Genomic DNA, 17635 nt, shown 5'->3' with positions numbered 1-17635 from the left:
TGGATCACTTGAGGCCAGGAGTTCAAGACCAGCCTGGCCAACATGGAGAAACCCCGTTTCTACTAAAAATACAAAATTAGCTGGGCGTGGTGGCGCTTGCCTGTAATCCCAACTACTCGGGAAGCTGAGGCAGGAGAATCGCTTGAACCCGGGAGGCAGAGGTTGTGGTTAACCAAGATCGTGCCATTGCACTCCAGCCTGGGCAACAAGAGCCAAACTCTATCTCAAAAAAATAAAAGACACCCTGTTACAAGAGACATATAAGGAAATTGTAGGCTGGGCATTGTGGCTCACACCTATAATCTCAGCACTTTGGGAGGCCAAGGCAGAAAGATCACTTGAGGCCAGGAGTTCAAGACCAGCCTGGGCAACATAGTGACAACTAGTCTATTTATTTGTTTGTTTATTTATTTATGAGACACAGTCTCACTCTGTTGCCCAGGCTGGAGTGCAGTGATGTAGTCATGACCCACTGCAGCCTCAACTTCCCAGCTCAAAGTGATTCTCCCATCTCAAACTCCTAAGTAGCTGGGACTATAGGCATGTGCCACCATGTCTGGCTAATTTTTTTTTTTTTTTTGTAGAGACAGGGTTTCCCCATGTTGTCCAGGCTGGTCTCAAACTTCTGGGATGAAGCAATAACCTGCCTCACCTCCCATAGTGCTGGTATTACAGATGTGAGCCACCATGCCTGGTCCCATCTTTTTATTAAAAATTTACACTAAAATCTTTTTTCGACAAGTCCCAACATGGTGGCTCACACCTTTAATCCCCACACTTTTAGAGGCTAAGGCAGGAGGATCACTTGAGCCCAGGAGTTTGAGATCAGCCTGGGAAACATAGTAAGACCTTGTCTTTACAAATAATAAACACAATTAGCCAGGTGTGGTAGTACATACCTGTAGTCCCAGCTATTCAGGAGGCTGAGATGGGAGGATCTCTTGAGCCTGGGAGGCTGAAGCCGCAGTGAGCCAAGATTTCACCACTGCACTCCAGCCTGGATGACACAGCAGGATTCTTTCTCATAAAAATAAATAAATAAAAAGAACATTACATATTGATGAGTCAATTCACTAAGAAGACATAACAATGATAAACATGTATGCACCAAACAAAAGGTTCCCAAAAAATATGAAGCTAACATTGACAGAATTAAAGAGAAAAAATACAAACTTCTATAATAAAAGTTGGAAACTTCAATACCCCACTTTCAATAATAGTACAATCAGACAGGAGAACCATAAGAAAATAGACAGCCTGAACAGCACTATAAATAAACTGGACCAGCCAGGCACAGTAGCTCACACCTGCAATCCCAGCACTTTGTGAAGCCAAGGCAGGTGGATCACTTGAGGTCAGGAGTTCAAGACCAGTATGGCCAACATGGTAAAACCTCGTCTCTGCTAAAAATACAAAAATTAGCTGGTTGTGGTGGTGCACACCTATAATCCCAGCTACTCAGGAAGCTGAGGCAGGAGTATTGTGTGAACCCAGGAGGTGGAGGTTGCAGAGAGCTGAGATCATGCCACTGATTCCAGCCTGGGTGACAGAGCGAGACTCCATCTCAAATAAATAGGGCCAGGCACTGTGGCTCACGCCTGTAATCCCAGCACTTTGGGAGGCTGAGGAGGGTGGATCACCTGAGGTCAGGTGTTTAAGACCTGCCTGGCCAAAATGATGAAACCCGTTTCTACTAAAAATACAAAAAATTAGCCAGGCGTGGTGGCGGATGCCTGTAATCCCAGCTACTTGGGAGGCTGAGGCAGGAAAATTGCTTGAACCTGGGAGGTGGAAGTTGCAGTGAGCCGAGATCGCATCATTGCACTCCATCCTGGGCAACAAGAGTGAAACTCTGTCTCAAATAAATAAATAGGACCTAACAGACATATGCACAACACTACTGAACAACAGCAAAATACATATTCTTCTCAAATGCACATGGAACACTCTCCAAGATAGACCATATGTTAGGTCACAAAACAAGCCTTAATACATCATAAAATAATAAAATCATATAAAGTATCTTTTTTGATCATAATGGAATGAAACTAGAAACTAGACCTCAGAACAGGAAGAAAACTAGAAAATTGACAAATGTGTGGAAATTAAAGAACACCCTTAAGCAACCAATGGACCAAAAGAAAAAAACACAGGAAATTAGAAAATATCTTGAAAAAAAATAAAATATACCAAAACTTATGGGATGCAGTGCAGTCAGTTCTAAGAGGGAAATTTATAGTTTAATGCCTATATTTAAAACAAAGAAAGATCTCAAATCAATAACTTAGCTCTATACCTTAAAGAAAAAGAAAATGAAGAGCAAACTATATCCAAAGCTAGCAAAAGGAGGGAAATAATAAAAATTAAAGTAATATAGGCCGGGTGTGGTTGCTCATGCCTGTAATCCCAGCACTTTGGGAAACCGAGGCTGGTGGATTACCTGGGGTCAGGAGTTCCAGACCAGCCTGGCCAACATGGTGAAACCCTGTCTCTACTAAAACTACAAAAAATTAGCCAGGCGTGGTGGCGCACGCCTGTAGTCCCAGCTACTCGGGAGGCTAAGGCAGGAGAATTGCTTGAACCCAGGAGATGGAGGTTGCAGTGAGCCGAGATTGCACCACTGCATTCCAGCCTGAAACAGGAATTAATCCTCACTTATTTTTTTTTTTTTTTTGAGACGGATCTCCCTGTTGCCCAGGCTGGATCAGCAACCGCTCACTGCAACTCCTCCAGGTTCACCCATTCTCTGCCTCACCCTCGATACTGGACTACAGGCCCCCCACCACTTTTAGTAGAGATGGGGTTTCACCGTGGTCTCGATCTCCTGACCTCGTGATCCGCCCCCCTCGGCCTCCCAAAGTGCTGGGATTACAAGCGTGAGCCACCGCGCCCGGCCTAGCTTTGTTCCTTTTTAAAACTGTTTTGGCTATTCAGGATCCCTTCAGATTCCATATGAACTTTAGGATGGGTTTTTCCATTTCTGCAAAACCATCAGTGAGATTTTGATAGGGATTACATTGTATCTGCAGATCACTTTGGGTAATAGTGACATCTTAACAATATTGTCTTCCAATTCAACCCATCAACATAGAATGTCTTTCCTTTTATGTATTTATTCTTTAATATTTTATAGCAATTTGTATGACTCCCTTCAGCATTTCCTGCAGGACCAGTCTATTGGTAATGAATTCGCTTGGCTTTTGTTTCTGTGAATGTCTTAATTTCTCCTTCAATTTTTTTTTTTTTTTTGAGACAGTCTCACTCTGTTGCCCAGGCTGGAATGTAGTGGCATGATCTCAGCTCACCGCAACCTCCACCTCCCGGGTTCAAGAGATTCTCCTGCCTCAGCCTCCCGTGTAGCTGGGATTACAGCCGTGCGCCACCATGCCCAGCTAATTTTTGTATTTTTAGTAAAGACAGGGTTTCACCATGTTGGCCAGACTGGTCTCCAACTCCTGACCTCAAGTGATCCACCCACCTCGGCCTCCCAAAGTGCTGGGATTACAGGTGTGAGCCATCCCGCCCAGCCTCTCCCATACTTTTGAAGGATAATTTGCCAGATATAAGATTCTTGGTTGACAGTTTTCTTTTTTTTTTTTTTTTTTTTTGAGACGGAGTCTCGCTCTGTTGCCCAGGCTGGAGTGCAGTGGTGCGAACTCGGCTCACTGCAAGTTCTGCCTCCTGTGATCATGCCATTCTCCTGCCTCAGCCTCCCGAGTTGCTGGGACTACAGGCGCCTGCCACCACACCCAGTTATTATTTTTTGTGTGTATTTTTAGTAGAGACGGGGTTTCACCGTGTTAGCCAGGATGGTCTTGATCTCCTGACCTTGTGATCTGCCTGCCTTGGCCTCCCAAAGTGCTGGGATTACAGGCGTGAACCACCGCGCCTGGCCCCGACAGTTATTTTCTTTAAGCACTTTAAATATATCACTCCGCTGCCTGCTAGCCTTAAAAGTTTCTGGTGAGAAATCTGCTGATAGTCTTATTAAAGAGCCCTTAAATATGATGAATCACTTCTCTCTTCACACTTTCAAGATTCTCTGTTTTTGGCTTTTGAAAGTTTTATTTTATTTCATTTATTTATTTATTTTTGAGATGGAATCTCGCTCTGTTGCCCAGGCTGGAGTACGGTGGCATGATCTTGGCTCACTGCAACCTCCGCCTCCCTGGTTCAAGTGATTCTCCTGCCTCAGCCTTCCAAGTAGCTGGGACTACAGGTGCACATCACCACGCCCAGCTAATTTTTGTATTTTTAGTAGAAACAGGTTTTTACCATGTTGGCCAGGCTGGTCTTGAACTCCTACCCTCAAGTGATCCACCTGCCTTGGCCTACCAAAGTCCTGGTATTATAGGCATGAGCCACTGCACCTGGCCTATTTTATTTGTTTTTTTATAGAGACTGTCTTGCTCTGTCACTCAGGCTGGAGTGCAGTGGCGTGATATTAGTTCAAGCTGATTTCTTGGGCTCAAGCAATCCTTTGGCCTCAGCCCCCTGAGTAGCTGGTACTACAGGTGCTTGCCACCACACCTGGCTAATTTTTGTATGTTTTGTAGAGACGGGTTTTGCCAGGCTGGCTTTTGAAAGTTTAATTATGGCTGGGTGTGGTGGCTCACACCTGTAATCCCAGCACTTTGGGAGGCTGAGGAGGGTGGATTACTTGAGTCCAGGAGCTTGAGACCAGCCTAGGCAACATGGTAAAACCCCATCTCTAACCACCCTCAAAAAAAATTCTAGCCGGGCATGCTAATGCATGCCTGTAGTCCTAACTACTTGGGTGCCTGAGGTGAGAGCATCTCTTGAGCCTGGGAGATGGAGGTTGCAGTGAGCCAAGATCATACCACTGTACTCCAGCCTGGGCGGCAGGATGAAAGTGTCTCAAAAAAATAAAAGATAAAAGAGAGAGAGTTTAATTATGTGTCAGTGTGGGTCTCCTCTCTGAGTTCATCTCACTTGTGTTAGAGGCATTTGAACCACAACAACTCCATCTTGAATACAGGCTGAGTAAAATAAGGCTGAGACCTACTGGACTGCATCCCCAGATGGTTTTGTTCCTCAGATTTGGTAATTTCCATTGTCCTATCTCCAAGTTCACAGATTCTTTTCTCTGTTCAAATTTGCTTTGAATCCCTCCAGTGCATTTTTTATTTGTTATTATACTTTTCAGCTCCTGAATTATTTTTCGGTTTCTTTGTAGGTTTTCTATCTCTTTACTGATACTACAGATAGAGACAGGAGACAGCCATATGCCGCACAGGTCATGGTGCACAGGGTACTTGTTTAAACATGCCCATGGTGAAAAATTCTGTCCCTTAACACATGTGCAGTAAGGCAAATCAATGTGGAGTGGCTCAGACTAATGGCTCGTATGCGCACTGGAAGAATGGGGGTGGAGCCACCAGGAATTCACACCTTATGCTGGGAGAGGAGCCTGGCCTCTTCAGCTCATGTGTGTTGGTCTGGTATTCAATCGGTGAGGTGGGAGCCTGTTGGCAGGACCCTCTCTTTTTTGCTGAGAGCTTTCTTTTAATAAATTCTGCTCTCCTCACTTTTCACAGGTGTCTGTGTGCCTAATTTTTCCTAGTTGTGAGACAAGAACCCGGATTTTAGCAGAGCTAAGGAGCAAAAAATCCTGCATCATTTTGGTGGCCCATACAGGGACATGAGGAGGGGTGAGTAAAATGTACACCAAAAAAATCTGTTTCCCTTTCCTTTCTGAGCCTTCTTGTCCTCGGGCTTCTTCTGAGGATAGAGGAAACTGCACCCCCTCACCCCATCGCTCTCAGGGACCAGGAATGTCAGCCTTGGTCCAACTCAGCCTTTTCTATGGCATTTTCCTTCTTTTTGCAGGACTGTAATGGCACTTATCTTTTACAATATTGGGGGTATTCCACCCCCACCCCAATGGCTGCAGATGCATGTGTGGGACGGACAGGCAAGTGGTGCCTCCCTGACCCTCCCAGCTGAGGCTGGGGCTCATGGCCCAAGGGCCGCATGCAGCTGTCTGTCCAGTGTTCCACACTACATACCATGGAGTCTTCCCCTCCTCTGGCTGAGGGGTCCAGCTCAGTCCAAACCCCAGGGTAGAAACAGCAATTAAAAGTTTCTTTGCCGGGTGCAATGGCTCACGCCTGTAATCCCAGCACTTTGGGAGATCGAGGCAGGCAGATCACCTGAGGTCAGGAGTTTGAGACTAGCCTGGCCAACATGGTGAAACCCCGTCTCTAATAAAAATACAAAAATTAGCTGGGCATGGTGGCATGCACCTGTAATCTCAGCTACTTGGGAGGCTAAGGCAGGAGAATCACTTGAACCTGGGAGGTGGAGGTTGGAGTGAGCCGAGATTGCGCCACTGCACTGCAGCCTGGGCAACAAGAGTGAAACTCCACCTCAAAAAAAAAGTTTCTCTCCCTGTTGGAGAAACTCATTTGCATAAGAATAAGAGGTTTGTTTCCCGGGCATCTTTTTCTTTTCTCCATCCTGTCAGCAGTTAACACAGCCCTGCATTTAAGCTGTTTTTCCTTTCGTTTCCTCCACCAGGCCAGGAGTAGGCTGGTGCAAAAGTAGTTGCAGTTGTTGCTATTACTTAGAATGGCGAGGACTGTCATTGCTTTTGCACCAACCTAATAAAATGGCCCTGCAAGTAGAGGTGGCTTCTCTACACTAGAGGCTTTTTTCCTTTTAGACGACGTTTTACTCGGCCAGGATCCCAACTCAGAAGACACCCTTTTCTCTCCCTTGTTGGAGAAGGACTCAATTCCACAGCTTGACCTTAGCATTCAGCTTATGATAAGGAGTCCATGCAACAACCTGAGGCAGTTATTTTGACCCAAACTCAATTCCAAGCTTTGGGTCGAAGCCCTAGGAAAGAAAACTGGATCTGAGGGATCCAGAGGCAGATGACAACAGAAGTGAAAAGGCACAGTGCAGGTAAGCATGACTAATTTCTGCCGATTAAGCCAAGCCTCATTTCATGGATAAAGGTCATGCTAGTATCCATGGCATAAATGAGGTGTAGGAATGCAAAGACTATTGACAGCAGAGGAGATAGGGCATATACGGGTAAGAGCAGATAATCCCACTCCCTACCCCCCACTCCCCACTTAACATGGGTGAAAGCCACTTTGACACCCATGGGAGGCATCCTGTCATGGTTGCCAGGACTCAGGGATATAAGGACAAAAGAAAGAGGGATGCCTTGCTTTCTCTTCCTAATGTACCCTGGGTATTTGCTAGGAAGAGAAGGGAACCAGGGACGCCTTGCTCCCGTTTCTAGATGAGTAGCCATACATCTTTCAAATGCATCCTGAGTCCTGGGGCTCCTTTAAATAAATGCCTTCTTATTCCTTTCTCCTCCTCTGTCCTCTGTTTACAGATGGGTGATTGTGTCCCCATGCTGCGGGACGCTCTCCTGGGATGTATCCTCCAAACTGGGAGAAGTTAATTTCCTAAACCTTAAACTGGTTGGCTTGGGATTGAGCTCGGCAGGGAGGGAGCCCAGAAACCTGACATGTCAGCAAAAGGGTAGGAGTTTTTTTTTGTTTTTTGGTTTTTGTTTTTAACCAGTCAGGATTTTGACCTCTCTCTCCCTATACAAACCAGAAAGGGAATGATAAGGATCACTGTTTATATTATCTGTAAAGTTTTAATTAATAAAAAAGGATTTGTGAGGGTGGTCTTAAGCTGTAGCCAATCTGGTGTGCTCTGCATGTCTCTCCGTATAGTTCTGTCAGAAAGAGGGGTACCTTGGGATGGGATGTGGGTCTAGGACTCCATAGGCCTGCTGTTGAAGCAAGCCCAGCAAACTGGCCAGTGGCAAACTTTGCTGCAGGCCTCCATCTGGTTTTACGTTCTTGGAAGTGTGACCTGTAACCACACGGCAGTGCTTTGTTTTAGCTTCTGCCATTTTACAGTGGCAGCCCGGGTTCAATCCTGGCTTAGGGAGTGAGTCCTTTCTGGTTTGATATCTTTGTGACCTTTATCATTTGTTGATTCTCTTCCCCTTCATGGACCACCTTAAATTTTCCTTTCTCTGAACACCTGGGAGGTTACCTTTAGTAATGTTCAAAAGCCAGAAATATTGGCTGCTTGGCATGGCTAATGTTGGGTAATAAAGGATTTAAAAGGATTTTCTTGGCCAGGTGTGGTGGCTCATGCCTATATTCCAGCAACATAGTGAGACCCTGTCTCTACAAAAAATAAAAAATTGCCCGGGCATGGTGGCATGTAGTCCCAGCTACCCAGGAAGCTGAGGAGGGAGGATTGCTTGAATCCAGGAGGTTGAGGTTGCAGTGAGCCATGATTGTGCCCTGTACTCCAGCCTGGGCGACAGAGCAAGACCGTCTCAAAAAACAGAACAAACAAAAAAAACACAGCTGGGTGCAGTGGCTCACGCCTGTAATCCCAGCACTTTGGGAGGCTGAGGCAAGTGGATCACTTGAGGTCAGGAGTTCTAGACCATCCTGGGCAACATGGCAAAATCCTGTCTCTACTAAAAATACAAAAATTAGTTGGGCATGGTGGTGGGTGCCTGTAATCCCAGCTACTCAGGAGGCTGACACAGGAGAATCACTTGAACCCAAAAAGCAGAGGTTTCAGCAAGTGGAGGTCACACTGCTGCACTCCAGCCTGGGCAATAGAGCTCGAAAAAAAAAAAAAGAAAAAAAGGATTTTCTTTCTTTCTTTTTTAGATGGAGTCTTGCTGTGTTGCCCAGGCTACAGTGCAGTGGCACGATCTTGGCTCACTGCAACCTCCGCCTCCTGGGTTCAAGTGATTTCCAGCTAATTTTTGTATTTTTAGTAGAGATAGGGTTTCATCATGTTGGCCAGGCTGGTCTTGAACTCCTGACCTCAAGTGATCCACCCACTTCGGCCTCCCAAAGTGCTAGGATTACAGACATGAGCCACCGCACCCAGACCCCAAAATAAGATTTTCTTGAAGAGTATTCAGCTTAATTAAAAGTGGATATCTGGGGGGCTGGCATGCAGCAGCGTTGCGGGTGGGAGCGGCTGCAATGCCGGTGCCTGAGGAGCGATGCCGAGGGAAATCATCACCCACAATTGGGCCAGTGCAGCAATCAGATTGAGTTCGAGTTCTGGAAACAGCTGTGCACTGAGCATGGTATCAGCCCCGAGGGCACCATGGAGGAGTTCACCACTGAGGGCACTGACCGCAAGGACATCTTTTTCTACCAGGCAGACGATGAGCACTACATCCCCTGGGCCATGCTGCTGGACCTGGAGCCCCAGGTGATCCACTCCATCCTCTACTCTCCCTATGCCAAGCTCTACAACCCAGAGAACATCTACCTGTCGGAGCATGGAGGAAGAGCTGGCAACATCTGGGCCAGCAGATTCTCCCAGAGAGAGAAGATCCACGAGAACATTTTTAACATCACAGACCAGGAGGCAGATGGTAGTGACAATCTAGATGGCTTTGTGCTGTGTTGCTCCATTGCTGGGGGGACAGGCTCTGGCCTGGGCTCCTACCTCTCAGAATGGCTGAATGACAGGTATCCTAAGAAGCTGGTGCAGACGTACTCAGTGTTTCCCAACCAGGACGAGATGAGCAACGTGGTGGTCCAGCTTTATAATTCACTCCTCACACTCAAGAGGCTGATGCAGAACGCAGACTGTGTGGTGGTGCTACACAACACAGCCCTGAACCGGATTGCCACAGACCGCCTGCACATCCAGAACCCATCCTTCTCTCAGACCAACCAGCTGGTGTCCACCATCATCTCGGCCAGCACCATCACCGTGCGCTACCCCGGCCACATGAACAATGACCTCATCGGCCTCATCGCCTCACTCATTCCCACCCCATGGCTCCACTTTCTCATGACTGGCTACACCCTGCTGATTATGGACCAGTCAGTGGCCAGCATGAGGAAGACCATGGTCCTGGATGTCATGAGGTGGCTGCTGCAGCCTAAGAACGTGACGGTGTCCACAGGCCGAGACTGCCAGACCAACCACTCCTACATCGCCATCGTCAACACCATCCAAGGAGAGGTGGACCCCACCCAGGTCCACAAGAGCCTGCAGAGGATCCAGGAATGGAAGTTGGCCAACTTCATCCTGTGGGGCCCCACCAGCATCCAGGTGGCCCTGTCGAGGAAGTCTCCTTACCTGCCCTTGGCCCACTGGGTCAGTGGGCTCATGATGGCCAACCACACCAGCATCTCCTCACTCTTCGAGAGAACCTGTCGCCAATATGACAAGCTGTGGAAGTGGGAGGTCTTCCTGGAGCCGTTCCGCAAGGAGGACATGTTCAAGGACAACTTTGATGAGATGGACACATCTAGGGAGATTGTGCAGCAGCTCATGGATGAGTATCATGTGGCTACATGGCCAGACTACATCTCCTGGGGCACCCAGGAGCAGTGAGTCCCCCAGGACAGGGACCCTCATCTGCCTTACTGGTTGGCCAAGGCCCTGCCTGACTGACCACTCCCTTAGAGCACAGATCAGGGACCTCACACATCTCTTTCTCATATACATGCATTTTCTGTTAGCCTGCGAACACATTACTTCTCCTCTTATGAGACTATGTATCTTTAATAAAGCAGTGGATATAAATTTTTTTAAAAAAATGGATATCTGGGGGGAGTGCACTGACACACTGGCAATCCCAGCACTTTGGGAGGCTAAGGTGGGCAGATCACCTGAGGTCATGAGTTCAAGACTAGCCTGGCCAACATGGTGAAACCCTGTCCCTTCTAAAAATACAAAAAAAAATTAGCTGGGTGTGGTGGCACTTGCCTGTAGTCCTAGCTACTCAGTAGGCTGAGGCAGGTGAATTGCTTGAACCTGGGAGGTGGAGGTTGCAGTAAGCCAAGATTGCACCATTGCACACTGGCCTGGGCAACAGAGCGAGAGTCTGTCTCAAAAACAACAAAAAAAGTGGATATTTTTAAAACCTTTATGTTTTTCTCTTTTTGGATCTTCTTTTTCTGGAAAAAGATTTTTTCTCAGTTGACTGAATTCCTTTTCTCCGTTTTGTCTTGCTACCCTTAATGCACACATGAGGCCCTAAAATAATTTCTGATGGCCTAGGACTCCTTGAGAAGAACAGAAAAGGTGCCATGCATGCCATTTTGGGAGAAATTTCTGTTGTTCTCTTGAAAACTCAGCAATTAAAAGCAGATAGGTCCCCCTCAAAGTCTGTTTTTGTCTTCCAGCTATCCCCGTTTATTGGGCCCTGAAAACTGCATGCTTTTCTAGCCCTGCTCTTAAAGGGCCCCACTAGAGGCCAATAGTCCAATTAGGAGATTGGCGAACAGAAAATCTTGTAGCTACTGGATCTGCTTCTGTTTGTCTATGCAGTTATATGTGTTGTGTGTGATGTCTATAAAATAAAGAGAGCTCTAGGCCGGGCGCAGTGGCTCACACCTGTAATCCCAGCACTTTGGGAAACCGAGGCGGGCAGATCACGAGGTCAGGAGATCGAGACCATCTGGCTAACACAGTGAAACCCCGTCTTTATTAAATATACAAAAAAAATTAGCCAGGCGTGGTGGCAGGCGCCTGTAGTCCCGGCTGCTCAGGAGGCTGAGGCAGGAGAATGGCATGAACCCAGGAGGCGGAGCTTGCAGCGAGCTGAGATCCCGCCACTGCACTCCAGCCTGGGCTAAACAGCGAGACTCCGTCTCAAAAAAAAAAAAAAAAAAAAAAAGAGAGACAGAGAGCTCTAATTAACTGACCTAAAGGAAAATAAGTGCTTTGATCAAATATTTTTGAAGGGAAAATAAAAGCTGTAATACCTTTTAGTTCGTGTGACTTTAATCCTTGAGAAATAAAAACAGTCTTAAAGATTACTGGTAAAATGCAAATGTTGTGAAAATGTAGACAGGTGGTCTAAATTATATGGGACAGATATTAGGTTTGCTAAATATTTTACAGTTATAAACTGCTTCTTTGGACTTTGAGAACTGTTTAACTTGCCTACTTTACAACTTGGCAAAGCCCAGGACTTGGCAAGGGACTTGGTAAGGCTCTTAAACTTAGCAAATAATCATTAATCATAAAATCTCAGTAAAATGTTCTAAGAAGGAATGGACATGGAAATTTTTGTCTAGGGTTAAAGAATTATTTTAAATAAGATAAAGCTAAAGGTTTAAACAAGTTGTGGAAGGTTTCTTGCAAAAGAAATTCTGTGTATGAACACTAAATTCAAAAGGGTTTGTAGCCAGGCGTGGTGGCAGGTGTTTTTCTGTAAATAATTGAGCATTGAAATAAAAGCACAAGGTTTTCTTTTTCTTTTTCTTTTTTTTTTTTTTTTTGAGATGGAGTCTCACTCTGTCACCCAGGTTGGAATGCAGTGGCATGATCTTGGCTCACTGCAACCTCTACCTCCCAGGTTCAAGCTATTCTCCTGCCTTCGCTTCCTAAGTAGCTGGGATTACAGGTGCAGGCCACCATGCCCAGCTAATTTCTGTTTTTGTTTGTTTGTTTGAGAGGGGGTCTCGCTCTGTCACCTAGGCTGGAGTGCAGTGGTGCGATCTCGGCTCCTGGCAACCTCCACCTCCTGGGTTCAAGCGATTCTGCCTCAGCCTCCCGAATACCTGGGATTACAGGTGTGCACCATCACACTTGGATAATTTTTATATTTTTAGTAGAGACAAGGTTTCACCATGTTGACCAGGCTGGTCTCGAACTCCTGACCTCAGGTGATCCACCTGTCTTGGCCTCCCAAAGTGCTGGGATTACAGGCGTGAGCCACCGTACTTGGTATCACTTAACTTTCTGAGGAACTGCTAAACTGTTTTCCAAAAATGACTGCAACATTTTATAGTCGCACCAGAATGTGTGAGGGTTCCAACTTCTCCACATCTTTGTCAACACTTGTTGTCTGTCCCTTTAATTACAGCCATCCTAGAGGGTGTGAAGTGGTAGCTCATTATAGCTGTGATTTGCACTTCCCTTATGACTTATGATTATTATTTTAAGACAGGGTCTTGCTCTGTTTCCCAGGCTGGAATGCAGTAGCGTGAATGGGGCTCACAGCAACCTCAACCTCCTAGGCCCAAGCAATCAGAGCTGGGACTACAGGCATGCGCCACCGTGCTCTACTAATTCTTAAAATTTTTTCAAGTATCTGCTTTTGGTGAAGAAAAAAAAAATTTTTCTTGTAGAGATGGGGTCTTGCCATGTTGCCCAAGCTGGTCCTGAACTCCTGGGTCGGGTGATCCTCCCACCACAGTCACCCAAACTGCTGGGATTATAGATGTAAGCCACCACACCAGGCCCTTTCTTTTTCTTTCTTTCCTTTCTTTCTTTCTTTCTCTTTCTTTCTTTCCTTTCTTTCTTTCTTTCTTTTCCTTCCTTCCTTCATCCTTTCCTTTCCTTTCTTCCTTCCTTCTTTCCTTTCTTTTCTCTTTCTTTCTTTTCTTTCTTTCTTTTTCTTTCCCTCCCTCCTTCCCTCTCTCTCTCTCTCTCTCTTTCTTTCTCTTTCGAAGGAGTCTCGCTCTGTTGCCCAGGCTGCTGGAGTGCAGTGGTACAATCTCGGCTCATTGCAACCTCTGTCTCCCAGGTTCAAGCGATTCTCCTGCCTCAGCCTCCCAAGTAGCTGAGATTACAGGCATGTACTACCATGCCCAGCTGATTTTTGTATTTTTAGTAGAATGGGGTTTCACCATATTGGCCAGGTTGGTCTCAAACTCCTGACCTCATGATCCGCCCTCTTCGGCCTCCCAAAGTGCTGGGATTACAGGCGTGAGCCACTGCCCAGCCTTTTTTTTTTTTTTTTCCCCAAGGAGACAGGGTCTTGCTCTGTCTCCTGGGCTGGAGTACAGTGGCTCAATCATAGCTCCCTGCAGCCTCAAATTCCTGGAATCAAGCAATAATCATACCTCAACCTCCCGAGTAGCTGGGCCCTCAGATGCACACCACCATATCCGGCTAACTTTTAAATTTTTCTGTAGAGTCAGGGGTTCGCTATGTTGCCCAATCTGGTCTCCAACTCCTGGCCTCAAGCAATCCTCCAACTGCAGCTTCCCAAAGTGTTGAGATTACAGGCCTGAGCCACCACGTCCAGCCTGATTTTTTTACATGTGCTTATTGCCCAGTTGAGTTTCTTCTTTGAAGAAATTTCTATTCACATCTTTTGCCCAGTTTTTAATTGCGTTATTTATCTTTTTTACTGAGTTCTAAATGTTCTTAACATATTCTGCATCTTAGACTGTAGTGAGATACTATTATTTCAAACATTTTCTCGCATTCTGTCTGTTGTCTTTTTGTTTTCTAGTTGGTATTGCTTGAAGCACAAAAGTTTTAAACTTTCATGTAGTCAAATTTATCCATTTAAAAATCTTTTATGTATTATTATTATTTTTTTGAGACACAGTCTCACCGTTGCCCAGATTGAAGTGCAGTGGTGCAATCTCAGCTCACTGCAACCTCTGCCTCCTGGGTTCAACCAATTATTGTGCCTGAGCCTCCCAAGTAGCTGGGACTACAGGTGCATGCCACCACACCTGGCTAAATTTTGTATTTTTTGTAGAGATGGGGTCTCACCATGTTGGCCAGGCTGAGCTCAAACTCCTGGCCTCAAGCAATCCACCCACCTTGACCTCCCAAAGTGCTGTGATTACAGGCATAAGCCACTGCACCTAACCAATTGTGTATTATTCTTGCAACATTTCTGTACATCTAAAATTATTTTAACGTTAAAAATGAAACATTACATATAAGCATACTAAAAAGTTTAGAAAACTATGCACTAAACTACCAACAGGGAATAGAAACTGAATTTTTCATTTTCTATCCTATGTTTCTTTTTTCCTGAATTATACAAATGATGCAAATTCTCTGTAGAAATTTTAGAGATTAACACATTAGTAAACCTACCATCCAAAAGTAATACTTTTTGAGATTTGACACTTCAAAACCAGCATATATATTCCTAGCACATAAATAACCATTTGTATATTCTTACACAAATATATAAACATTTATAAAATCTAGAATCACTTGTTTTACGGGGAGGGAAGGCCATGTCAATAATGTAGGAGGATGGATGGCCCATGGACTAACAAAAATTTCTGTTGTAAGTGTTTGACACCAAGGGGAAGTGCTTGACTTAGGCTGTTCAATGGGTGATGATTGAGCTGGCTTTGGAAGGTGAATGCTCTAGTCAAGGAATGTAGATGCTGCGGTGATGGAAACACTTGATAGTCAGGTGGGCTGGAGGTAGGAAGGAGAAGGTAAGCTGGAGGGTACTTGATTTTGTTTTGAGTTTTTGTTTTTTTGAGACAGGGTCTTGCTTTGTCTCCCAGCCTGGAGTGCAGTGGTGCCATCACAACTCACTGCAGCCTTGATCTCCTGGGCTCAAGTGATCCTCCCACCTCAGCCTCCCGAGTGGCTGGGACTACAGGTGCACACCACCATGCCCAGCTAAGTTTTGTATTTTTTTGTAGAGACAGGGTTTCACCATGTTGCCCAGGATGGTCTAGAACTCCTGGACTAAGGGATCCACCCACCTCGACCTCCCAAAGTGCTGGGATTACAGGCATGAGTCACTGTGCCTGGCCAAGGATCCTGGATTTTGAAGGCCCCTGGATGACAGTGAATGTGATGCTGTAGGCCACGGGGCTTCCCTGAAGAGTTCTGGGTAAGGATGCAGTGTAGTAAGCTTTGTATTTCAGACAGTTCATGAAGTTGTGTGGAGGACAGATTGGGGAAATGGGAGCGTGAAAGCCAGGGACAAAGCTGGGCAACCATTGAAATGTCTATAATACATTTTATATGCTGACTGAGTACAAACATAGAGGTGACCATGTGTCTTGGCTGGCTGGAGACAATCCTAGATTACAGCTTTGGTCCCAGAGTAATTATATTAACAGCTACTTTCATGCTCGAACATGTCTCAGTCTGAAGATTAAGTATCATTTACATATACACACCAACAAAACTTCCACAATTCTTACCTTTACTATGTGAAATGCACTGATATATTTTTTTATTTTATTTTTATTTTTGAGATAGAGTCTCACTCTGTCACCCAGGCTGGAGTGCAACAGTGTGATCTCAGCTCACTGCAACCTCTGCCTCCTGGGTTCAAGTGATTCTCGTGCCTCAGCCTCTCAAGTAGCTGGGATTACAGGCATACGTCACTACGCCCAGCTAATTTCTGTATTTTTAGTAGAGACAGGGTTTCACCATGTTGGCCAGGCTGGTCTCGAACTCCTGAACTCGAGTGATCCGCCTGCCTCAGCCTCCCAAAGTGCTGGGATTATAGGCGTGAGCCACCTCGTCTGGCTTTTTTTTTTTTTTTCCCAAAAAAATGTTGGTTGCAACCTATTAAATTGATTTCGTGACACACTAGTTCATAACCCTCAGTTTGAACAACTCTGACCTAGACGCCTGCCAAGTCTTGGGAAAACAGGAAGGAGTCAGATAATTAAGTTTGGGAGATGCATGGTCTAAGGCCTTGGTTCTGAACGTTGACCGTGCAAGATCATATGAGGTAGGACTGAACACGGAGATCTCCAAAACTGCGGAGAGTTTTGCGTGTGCACATGTGCACAGACATCTACATGGAAATGGCTGTAAAGCATCCAGCCATAAGGCGTACAAGGGTATATATACTTACAGAGTTAAGAACCACTATTCTCAGGAGTTACAGACGCCTGGGAAGACGCCCAGGATGTAGGAACAGAGAGCAAGCGAGCGTGTGGCACCTTGAGGGTGCTCCGCGCGTCTCCGTAAAGCCAACGAGCCCCTCCTCTTCGCTGGCCTCTCCGGGGCCTTGCTGACTAGTGGTCGAAGCCACAGGACCAGGTGCCGGTGGCCAGCGTAACTCGGGCAGACCCGCGGCTTCCCCTCGGCCGCGCCAGGACGCTCGGCACGCGGCGACGACAGCCCCACAGTTCCCCGCGCGCGCAAGCGCAGGCGGCGGCTCCCAGCGTGCAGCTCGGTGGCTGCTGACCCGGCAGTGGGCCGCCTCAGGCAGCCCCGGCCGGGCCGCCCGGGTCCCCGGCAGCGGGGTAGGATGGCGCTAAAGCGGATCCAGAAGGTACGCACTTTCCCACCCTCCAACTCTTTGGGTGTCTGAAGCGTCGAGGTGTGGGCTGGGCGCCGCTGCCGTGAAGTGAAAGGTGACGGAGGCTCCGCGAGTCGCGGATACACCTGCCTAGGAGGGAGGCAGAACAGCCTCCCGCGCAGCCTGAAAAGCTAACGCAGCCTGAGAAGGCGATTGCGCGAGCGCGGGGCGGGGCCGGGCCGTGGCCACGTGGGCTGCGTCACGCGGGCGGGGCGCCGTGGGGCCACCTGCAGGCTCCTGGACAGCGGGTTGCTCTTGTAGGGTATCCAGAAGGGCTGGATGGGTATCTAGAACGGTATCCAGGATGAAGGTGGGTCCTAAGGGATGAGTAGGAACTCGGCAGGTGGGGAAGAGGGAAAAAGGCTTTCCCGGCAACGGGGAGACCACGAGGCTTGGAGGACTGACAGGGTAGCGCGGAAGCTGAAGGGCAGATGGTGTGGACTCGGGTGGTCCTTAGGGGCAGTGCTGAAGTAACTGGTTTTTATCCTGCAGGTAAGAGGGAGTCCATAAGGGTTTAATGCATTCACTAGAATTTGGAAAACGCACAACAGTAGAAGAAAGAAGTATTTCTAATTCTATCACTTTGCTATT

At 46.7% G+C, this 17635-nt stretch overlaps 3 protein-coding genes across 13 annotated transcripts in view; 2 read left to right on the top strand and 1 right to left on the bottom strand.

Moving 5' to 3' along the window:
• Window positions 1-17167, bottom strand: part of URGCP (upregulator of cell proliferation) — a 52385-nt gene extending 35218 nt beyond the window's left edge. For 2 of the 6 annotated variants that reach the window (XM_058445348.1, XM_058445375.1), the window contains exons 1-2: window positions 16595-17167; window positions 900-1017 (exon numbers count right to left, since the gene is read on the bottom strand). The gene's annotated coding sequence lies outside the window, so the exon portion shown is untranslated. Of the gene's footprint in view, window positions 1-899; window positions 1022-10131; window positions 10150-16594 lie in introns of those variants that run through there. The other 4 variants (XM_032758226.2, XM_032758229.2, XM_058445352.1 and 1 more) reach the window with 3 other exon arrangements.
• LOC116812501 (tubulin gamma-1 chain-like) lies at window positions 8953-10563 on the top strand. Its single transcript, XM_032758231.2, is given in 2 exon segments — window positions 8953-9053; window positions 9056-10563. Coding segments are annotated over 2 exon segments (1353 nt in total). The 5' UTR covers window positions 8953-9034; the 3' UTR covers window positions 10390-10563.
• The window catches only part of UBE2D4 (ubiquitin conjugating enzyme E2 D4 (putative)), a 31891-nt gene continuing 31152 nt past the window's right edge, over window positions 16897-17635 (top strand). For 3 of the 6 annotated variants that reach the window (XM_032758238.2, XM_032758237.2, XM_058445392.1), the window contains exon 1: window positions 16920-17017. In XM_032758238.2, coding sequence (XP_032614129.1) covers window positions 16994-17017 — 24 coding nt within the window. In that variant the 5' untranslated portion in view covers window positions 16920-16993. Of the gene's footprint in view, window positions 17018-17266; window positions 17355-17635 lie in introns of those variants that run through there. The other 3 variants (XM_032758236.2, XM_058445402.1, XM_058445393.1) reach the window with 3 other exon arrangements.

Source organism: Hylobates moloch, unplaced genomic scaffold, assembly GCF_009828535.3.
Source record: "Hylobates moloch isolate HMO894 unplaced genomic scaffold, HMol_V3 SCAFFOLD_1, whole genome shotgun sequence".
Lineage (NCBI taxonomy): Eukaryota > Metazoa > Chordata > Mammalia > Primates > Hylobatidae > Hylobates > Hylobates moloch.
The sequence above is the reverse complement of the archived record's forward strand: the minus strand, read 5'-3'. Positions and strand labels throughout refer to the sequence as shown.